Raw genomic sequence first — 10,000 nt, 5'->3', positions numbered from 1 at the left:
TCAGAGTCCAGAAATTGAATTCGGGTAATAAATATCCACCCGGGTTTGTCTTCGCAACAGGAGACGGAGATGCACCTCGGCACAAATTCTCCATCACGGGAAGTAGGACACTCAAGTCCCATACTATTTGCGCCGTTACTTTACTGGGTCTCTGGTGTCTGTCTATAAGGCATTTGAGATTTGCAATTCGATCTCAAGTTCCTAATGCTTCGGAAGTTCTATTAGCACATCGCTGAAGAGTAACTAAAACACCTGAACGAAAAATGAAAACAAAGTAAAAAAAAAGAAAAAAGTAGAGTAAGCTAGCTGTACTCTATACTAACCCGACGCACGCTGATAGCACGTGCAGTTCTCTCGCCTAATCTTTGTTTATACATGAAAAACTCTCGAAAATCAATCTCGAATATGATTATCCAGAGAAATAAAACTCACCCAATTGTTTTCTCAAACTTTATTTGGATCAAGCCCGACTTAGCTATGACGAAGGAGTATGTGTGGGGAGGGGGGGAGTAGTTTAGGCCGAGCAAGAGAGAGCTCGTAGTGCTCCCTCCAACGACATGGTGGGAACTGACATCCGCGAACCGGGGACGCAAAGCTGGTCACATGCGCCGGAGATGCGTCACACTCGCACGTTGTGACATATTCTAACATTTTGATCTACCTCATTCTTTGTTGTGACTTATTATCGCCGCTTCGCTCACAACTTACAAACTTCTCATTCTCTCGCGTTCTAGAGCATTATCACTGCCACCTCGAAAGCGGAGGATGTATCACATGGAATCCCCTCGAGCGAAAATGCAGTCGAGATATGACACTCTACACGAAAAATCATAAAATCTACGAGAAAATATGGAAATAGACGTGTAGGTGATTCAACCGAGTCGTGTGGACGCTCCTCTCGCCCGATTGGCTGAGCGCGAGTGACGTCACCGTCGCCACACGCTACTCACTCCTCGCATTCAGTCAGAGTCTGTTTACTACAGACTCAGTTGCCCTTTTGCCGTGCGTGGATGAGGACGCGCCGCTGCGTACCGCGAGTGTTTTCTCATGGACTCAGCCTGTCAGCACGACGGCAAAATGTTACCCCATGCAAATTACGAGAGAATCCCTGTACAGGACACGCGAAGTGCTGTCTTTGGATCTATGCTTGTCGATGACAAGTCCAACACGCCGTACTCAGACGCTACACAGGTAAGGATGAGAAATCATTAGAGTTTTGTGGACTTTGTTTCTGGTCGGCCTGTCGCTCCCTGCAGCTCTGCGCCGTGACGCGAGGGTGACACCAGCTCGAAGTGACACTGTCAAACGACACTCTCCCTTGGGTTTGGCTGAATACATGTGTTGAGGACTTGTTTTGGTGCCAGGATGAATGTTTTAAAGGAGAGGGTGTTTGGTGAAGGACTTCAGGACTAAACGTTATAGACGTAATTGTATATAGTTCACTCGCTTAAAGTGAGGAAATTTTGGCAGTGCCATAATCGTTATTTCGCCACATCTTCGTAGTTATGTAGATATACTGATGTGGATGATATAGCTCTGTAATTATCCTTTTAAAAATAAGATCAAAGCGACTCGGAGAAACGCTTCGAAACTTGGGCCTTACGTCGGAAATTTGAAGCCAACCGTGATGAAGCGTTTTTGAACTTGGGTCGCCACGATTGATCATCCAACGGCGTGAACGACAGTCGCTCGGTGGCGTGGCGTAACGTCATTTCTGTTTTTAAACGAGAATATGTTACATTTCCTGTGATTATTGTTTTGATGAGATTCGGAAACCAGAACTTGGCCAGCATTTTCTCTTCGAGGGGGTGGGGGTGGGTGGGGGGATTGGGACATGTACGTAGAAATGAAGACAATCATGTCAATAACGATTTTAAGAACGGAATCATTTGAGAGAATGCCCGTATGTCTATTCACATGTGGTATTAGTGTTTCGATCCCTTCGAGACCTGCTCCCCCAAACCTCGTGGTCGAAGAAGCAACAGTTTATGTAAGTCGGCCACACTAGAAGTCTAGTTCAGCAGATCCCAACCGAGAATTTCCTAGGCATTTCCGGATTCAAACAGTTGTCTGGTAGTTAATCTCGTACGTGACATATTTAGATATAGTTGATTTTAATTACGTACGGTTGGGGATTTACTTCGATGTTTTTTGTTGTTCTGTTTTCATTGGAAGTAGGCCTATGTTGTTGTTTTTTTTCATTTTAGACATCTACAGTGTTCTGCCTCCTTCGTATTGACTGTTGTTGGGGTGATAAACATTTTGACACCTGGCACGCAGCCTGGGTGACAAATCGTGCCACACACTCACTCACTTGTTGATAACGGTGAGAGGGAGAGAGAGATAACATTATGGGAAAGCGCGACCTCCTGGCCCCTTCGTTATGTCCATTATTCCGTAGATTTTTTTTTTTTTTTTGTCTTCTCTGCGATTGGAAGGCAATTTATTATCATTGTTATTATTGTATTATAAGTTGAAATTTTTATCACGCGTTTTTTTTTGTCATTCTAAGGGGAATGTCATATTATTTGAAGACGTGAGTGTGAGAGAGAGAGAGGTTTATGTAGGATATGGAAATGTCAAATGCTTATCTCGTTTGTCACATACGTAATTCACATGGTAAATAGGATAGCCTTTGTGAAGTCGGTTCCGATCTGTGATAACAAATAGATTAAGATAAGTGATTTAGTTTGATCGTAGAGACAGACATCAAAGGCCACAGAGTTCGAACGAAAACCGAACCTCTTCAAGCACTTGTTAGTAGTTCATCAAGTTAGTGGAATGTTATGACTGAACACTTCTTTAGAAAAAAAGTGGATTTAATGAATGCCTGAAGTCTTGATTGTAATGTTACGATGATTTTTTGGCATGTACAGCGAATTTCCAACACTTTTTGGACGTTAACGGTTTCCTTGTGTGGTTGTTTGGGTGAAGTAGAGAGGTAATGAGAGTAATGGTATTCTTGAGAAAAGAAAAACATCATTATATACTTGCATGACAGCTGTACGAAGGAAAGACCTTGGAAAGAGTGATATGTACGTATGTATTTAGATATTGGGTTAGATTTGCACTCGAGATTTTTAGGTGTAGTTGAAAGATCTCTTCCTCGTAGAGAGATTTCGTCTTGGCAAATAAACAACGGTAGTTAAAACTCTGACGTGTCATATATGTATTATATAGATTCAGCCCAATGCATGTCAGCACTTCCTCCAGAGATATAGAACTGCCCCCCCCCCCCCTCTACCAACCCCCACCCTAACCCCACCCCACAACATGAAAAGAAGTGTAAACAAAGACAAACAAAATTTATATGTTAAAAAAACAACAGCTCCCAACCCAAGCGCCAATGTCTCCCCTCAAAACGTAATACATTCGCGACCAGAAAATGGAAAATAACGACAACAACACCAAACCGACGCTCACTCGTCTCTCTCTCTCTCTCTCTCTCTCTCTCGCTCAGCTTCGCTCGCGCGTGAACGATAATATGTGGAACTGACGCGGTGTGAGAACGAAATAGAATGGTTTATTAGATAAAACTTTTCAGTTGGAAGTGTATCTCTTAGATTCAATATCTCCCGTGTCTTTAAGAATGTTGCAGGGAGAGGAGAGATGCAATTACTCTTGATTATAGGAAGCTTTAAGAAAAAACGAAATAAAGAACTTCCATCAGTACTTCGACGTGAATTAGATGAATCATTTATTAAATTATCGCCAAGCCAAGCGCTGCTATGATTACGTCACGCTCGCTCATGGATCAAAATACCGTTCTTGAATACACGCTGAGAGGGGGAACTGGCATCGAAGGAGAGACAGACACAGACAGAGAAAGACAGACAAAGAGAGAGTAATAAAGGTATAGGAAGAAAGAAAGAAGAGGGAAAGACAAAGACAAAGAAAGAAAGAAAGAAAAAGGGAAAGGCAAAGAAACAAACAAACAAAGAAAAAGAGTAGACGGAAAGAGACAAGCGAGAGAGGCAAGAGGAACAGGCGCAACAAGCAAACAGAAAACGTTTAGTCGCAGCTCACTGTTGCTGAGGCCAGACTTCTCTCGCTCTCTCTCTCTCTCTCTCTCTCTCTCTCTCTCTCTCTCTCTCTTTCTTTCTTTCTTTCTTTCTTTCTTTCTTTCTTTCTTTCTTTCTTTCTTTCTTTCTTTCTTTCTTTCTTTCTCTCCCTCTCTCTCTCTCTCTCCCCCTCCCCCCTCCCCCTCCCTGGAAGCCGTAATGCTGATTTGCATACCCAAATATCGTTCTGGATATATATATATATATATACACACATACATACATACATACATACATACATACATACATACATACACATACAGATACATATACACACATGTATACATATACATATACACATTTTTATAGACGATGGCTAACATAGGTCGTACACCTACTGGATTTGTCTTTGTGTAGTTACAAGGATTTCGATAGAAGAGAGAGGAAGAGAGAAGAAGAGTAACAACGATAACATTATGACTCTTGACAAAGAAAGACATCCCCCTTTTCCCTTTCCCTCTCCTTCTCCTTCTTCTCCTTAACAAAACAAAACAAAAACTAAAAACATAACGGTCTGAGAACAGCGGCGACAGAGGTATTACGCGCAAAATACAGTAGTTACAGCAGTGGGAAGCAGGCGGGGAGGGGAGGGGAGGGGGGAAAGGGGAGGAGGGGAGGCTCCCAGGGTCAAACACTGCTCTTTCTGTATTAATGTCCGGTCTGCAGGTGATACGGAAAGAGCCAAGAGGGAAAGAATGCTGGCTGTAATTTTGCGTGTGGTTGTGGGTGCGTTGTAATGAGGTATGTTGGGGTGAATTTTGGGTGGAAGATGGGGGGGGGGAGATAAGGGGGGAAGGGGTATTTTGACGAAGATGAGAGAGAGAGAGAGAGAGAGAGAGAGAGAGAGAGAGAGAGAGAGAGAGAGAGAGAGAAACAAAGAAAGAAAGAAAAAGAAAGAGACAGAGAAGAAGGGAGGGAAGTAGTCTCCTTTCACTGATAGCTCCCTCCCTCACTGTTATACATCCAAGTTCTCACTCAGCCATGTGGTTATATGGACCCAGCCCGCAACTCGCTCTCGGAATCCTTCTGTATCGACACATAATAACACCCGAGGCACGAAAGGAATCAGAGGGACATGATGCTTTAATCGGATCGTTGATTGATTAATAAGGAAAGGTTGCTCATGATACCCATCCTTTGCTTTATGTTAATCGCGTGCCACTCTGTGCATGTTACTGGTTCAGGATAGGGGCGGGGGCGAGGGCGGGGGGCGGGAGGGGGGGGGGGTAGAGATAGAAGGGTGGAAGAGGAGGAGGAGGAGGGGAAGGTGTATAAAGGGTGGGTCGGGGAAGCGGGAAATGTAGGAAGAAGGAATAGGAGACAAGAGAGATAAGAAAGAAGAGAGAGAGAGTGAGACAAAGAAATGAATAAACAAAACACATCTAGACTTTAATTAGGGGGGGTCGAAAGGTGGGAACTCTAAAGTGTGGGACTCTCAAGACCAGTACCAGTACCAGACAGGTAAAAGGGGTCTAAGTATGGGTGTCCGTTGGTCTGGACGACTTCAGATGAGTAGTACCAGGAGTACCATTCCCCCCTCCCCCCCATACCACCCCCACTCTCACCATCTCTCAATCGCTCTTGCTCTCTCTCTTTCTCTCCCTCTCCCTTCCTCCCTCACCCTCACCATCTCTCAATCGCTCTCGCTCTCCCTCTCCCTCTCCCTCCTTCCCTCACACCCTTCCTTCCTCACTCCCTCCCCCCTTCTCTGACTCCCTCCCTCCCCTTACCAGTCTCCCCCACCCTTTCTCTCCTCTCCTCCCCTCCCTTCCCCTCCCCTCCCATTCGTTCCTCTGGCGGTATCTGGCATCACTCAAGCGAATCATGGTCGTACATATAACTTGTGGAAACCTCGCTCATCGATTGACTAATTGACAAAGGCACTGGAGCAGTAATAGGGTTGGTTGTGTGATACTTTGGCTCGAGTCGCCATGATTTTAGCTGCTGTTGAGAAGTATTTGGGGTTCTCGATCCTTTGTGTGTGTGTATGGGGGGGGGGGGCTGTGTGTGTGTGTGTGTGTGTGTGTGTGTGTGTGTGTGTGTGTGTGTGTGTGTGTGTGTGTGTGTGTGTGTGTGTGTGTGTGTGTGTGAGGGGCCATCAACGTAATGACGTTTTTGTAAGTCCCTGGCAAGGCCGAGGGTTCCCCTACTTCAACCCCCTCTCCCTTCCCCCCTCCTCCCTTCCCCACCCGAACACAACCCTGTCTGGAGTTTTTGTCCGCGTCACAAGAGAGGGAGGGGGAAGGGGCATGGGTGGGGGGGAGGAGCCTCTTGGGATAAGGGAAGGGATAAAACCTGTAGATGGATTTTTTTCTACATTTCCTCCTAGGTTTTGCAGGTTTCTCTCTCTCTCTCTCTCTCTCTCTCTCTCTCTCTCTCTCTCTCTCTCTCTCTCTCTCTCTCTCTCTCTCTCTCTCTCTCTCTCTCGTGCCTCTTCCCCAATCCTAACACGGCAGAGAATTGGAATAGAAATGTAGTCGTGATTTTTTTATATTTTTTTATGTTTACCTTCTTTTTTCCTCCCCCCCCTTTTTTTGTCTTCTTCCCCCTCCCCCTTCCCCCTCCCCCTTCAGGTCGTTTCTCCGTCTCTCAGCGGTGATGTGGCTGAGATTGCGATAAAGTTGGTATTGGGAAAAGAATCCTTTTGATAAAAGCTCTTCCTACAAGTTTTGGATCGTGCGGGTTAAGGGGGAGGGGAAGGGAGGGGAGGGGGAAGGAAAAGGGAAAGGGAAGGTGTTGTGCCGAAAACAAATTTAGAAAGTTTTCTTCCATATGTTTATTAGGATTACTTCTCTTTCTCTCTCTAACCTTCCTTTCACTCTCTCATTCTATTCCTTTCTCCTCATTCTCACTGCGTCTCGAAAATTGTATTGCCAGACAGGTAGGTCAGCTTCAACTCCCCCCTTCCCCCTCCCCTCCCCTCTCAAAACTCCACTCACCCCGCCACGTACAGAAGAAAAAAAGGGAAAGGAAACAAACACTCAACAAGTTGTCTCCAATGGCTAGGGGAAGCAACGCCATCTGTTGGTGGGACAGTAACACTCTCGAGATGGGCGGGGGGAGGGGGGGGGGGGTCCGTGATTGTCATGTGTCGTTTAGTGTTGATGGTGACGTGTGGCAGTAATTTCATTGCGGTGTGGAGTGAGAGAGCGCGGGGGGGGGGGGGATAGGTGGGTGAGGGGAAGGGGAGAGGAGAGGTTGGGAGGGCAAGGAACTTGCGAGGGTATGTGTAAGCGCGCGCGCGTGTGTGTGTGTGCGTGTGAGTGTGTGCGTGATTGTGTGAGAGATAGAGAGGGAGAAGGGGATTGAGGGAGGGTAGAGGAGGGGGGAGGGAAGGCCAAAGCGTCCGGGAGTGATTGAAAGAGGAAACGAACCGTGATAATGACAGCCTGTCCGGAGGGTAGCGATAACACATGCTGATGTTTAGATTTGACTCTTGCCGTGACTTAGTTGCAGATTCAGTCTGATGTGTGATGTGCGGTGGTTAATGAAGGTGTTTTTTCTCTCTCTTTGCAGACCAAGAAGCATCCTCCGAACCACATCAAGCGCCCGATGAACGCCTTCATGGTGTGGTCGCAGATGGAACGCCGCGAGATCGTCAAGTTCGCCCCCGATATGCACAACGCTGAGATCTCCAAGCAGCTGGGACGCCGCTGGAAAATGCTGTCGGAGGAGCAGCGCCGCCCGTACCGCGAGGAGGCCGAGCGGCTGAAGGAGCTGCACCTCCGCGAGTACCCCGACTACAAGTACCGTCCGCGCAAGAAGGGTCAGAAGAGCCAGCTGCGGGGCGTGTCGGACAAGAACGGCGGCAAGGTGACCAAGGCCAAGGAGAGCCACGGTGGCGGCGGCTCGGGGCGGGAGAAGGCCAAGAGTGTGGTCAACGTGATCGGCAACACGCGCATCACCCACACACAGGGCCTCGAGGTCGACCACAACAAGCTGGGCATCAAGATCACCATCGACGACGACTTCAAGCGCTCGCACATGATGCCCCAGAACGGCGCCATGGCCCTCACGCCGCAGTCCCCGCCCGAAGTGCCCGCCAGCCCGCCCTGTGACCTGCCAGACTCGCCCGAGAGTGCCTCTATGTACGACGACCAGCAGGCCTTCAGCTACAACCCCGCCCACACCGCCCACTACCACTCCAGCACCGGTTCCACCGCCTCGTCGCCCTCCATTCACACCAGTAGTCGAACCACCCTCACGCTCAGCAGCGCCACGTCCATCCAGAACGCCATGTCGAGCATCAGCACCGCCAGCTTGATCAAGCAGGAGCCCGAGGACCCTCTGTACGAGGCCGTGTACACCCCCCAGAGCCTGGCCTCGCCCGGCCTCGCCTCGCCCCTGTGCGAGACCCCCACCACGCCTCACATCAAGATGGAGCTGAAGCAGGAGACCCACAGTCCGAGCAACTCGCTGGCGGTGGACCACGCGAGTCTCGACGACCTCTACAACATCACGGACTTCATCTCCGTCACCGACATCAAGATGGACTTGGCTGACATCGACTTCGATGCCGTCAGCACGAGTTCGGGGTCCCACTTCGACTTCTCGAGTGTGGCCGACGAGACGGACCACCTCTTGTCCGACTGCGGTATCTCCCACACTTGGATCGGCTCCAGCGCTTTCTTGCAGTAGGCAGGAAGCCCTGGGGCCGCTTGATCCAAGTGTGCGTCCTTTTTTTCTTCTCCCCTCTTTCGTGTAGACAACGAAAGACAGAGACTTTTAAAAATACTTCTGTCCAGCATAGACTTAACAGTACTCTAGTGAAGTCATTAGTATTGTACACGAGAGATCTGTTGGACGGGGACCAACTGTCCTACCCAGCTTACAAAGCCTCCATAACGGTGCCAGTGCCTTCAACCATTGTTTCCTATGACCTTTTTAACAAAATATTTAAAAGTAAAACAATAAATGAAACAGTACACAGAACAGACGAACCAAAAACAGTAATAGCAAACCAGTTAAACCGCAACTTACCGCAGTCTGGTCAGTATAATGGTGCACAAAGATCATCTCGGTGATGAGACAAAACTAGCCTTAGCATCCCAGCCATAAATGTGAAACAGTCTAGTTGGTGGACGGCGATTCGCAGCGCGTGAGTCGTCCTTATGGTAAACCAGTATTCTCCACGTCGTACCGTATTGTGTGAGGCTTTCTTTTTTTTATTTTTTGTTTATATGTCTTCTGTGGAAGTGATGAACCATTTTGAATACATTTGTTGATTTAGAAAAAAAAAAGAACCAACTTTCTTGTGAGGGCAAGTGGGGCTTTGGAAGAAAGAAAAAAAAAAGGAGATACAAAACAGTCATCCTAACAAGGAAAGGAGAGGAGTCTCGCAGTGTAAACAATACTACTAAACATGTCTTTCTATTGGATCACCAGTCCATTCATATAGTTTGTTGTTGTAATATTCTCTGATGAGGAGGAGGCTCAAAGGAACAAAGAAAAGAGAATCTTTAGTTCTGCAAAGAACAGGTCCTTGACATTGTTTGCCATCTTTTCTGTAACGTTTGGGAAGAGAGCTGGAGCAAGGAGGAGGAAGTAGAAGCAGAGTAGAGAGCGAAAGACGAGGAAGAAAGGAACGAGAAAGAGGAGGAAGAGATCGATGACGGTGGCTGGAGGGTCAAAAAACAAAAGAAGTTCCGACTGCACAACATCAGGCGACGCTGGTTCAAGAGAGGAAGGCGATTGGTTGAAGAAGAAGAAAAAAAAGAAGAGAAAGTAAGAGGTGGTGATGAAGACGTTGGAAGATAGAATAAATGATTAAGAAAGAAGAAGAAGAGGAGGAGGAGAGAGACTCGGTCAGGCGGAAGGACCATCGGGTAGACCGTTCTTTGGCAGGTCTTCAGTGATGGGCGAAGGAGAACCAAGACGCAGCTGAACGAGTCCATACACTGCAGGTGAGACAAAGTTGCCTTTGATTGTGTGTGTGTGAT

General features: G+C 47.4%; 1 protein-coding gene across 1 annotated transcript in view; it reads left to right on the top strand.

Moving 5' to 3' along the window:
- The first annotated feature begins 961 nt into the window (after positions 1 to 961).
- The window catches only part of LOC122259172 (uncharacterized), a 10,642-nt gene continuing 1,603 nt past the window's right edge, over positions 962 to 10,000 (top strand). The window contains exons 1-2 of the mRNA XM_043025757.2: positions 962 to 1,191; positions 7,578 to 9,964. Coding sequence (XP_042881691.1) covers positions 1,048 to 1,191; positions 7,578 to 8,699 — 1,266 coding nt within the window. The 5' untranslated portion in view covers positions 962 to 1,047 and the 3' untranslated portion in view covers positions 8,700 to 9,964. The remainder of the gene's footprint in view (positions 1,192 to 7,577; positions 9,965 to 10,000) is intronic.

Source organism: Penaeus japonicus, unplaced genomic scaffold (assembly GCF_977035675.1).
Source record: "Penaeus japonicus unplaced genomic scaffold, GWHDUDI00000001_assembly GWHDUDI00000011, whole genome shotgun sequence".
Classification (NCBI taxonomy): Eukaryota; Metazoa; Arthropoda; class Malacostraca; order Decapoda; family Penaeidae; genus Penaeus; species Penaeus japonicus.
This window is presented reverse-complemented; position numbering and strand designations above follow the sequence as displayed.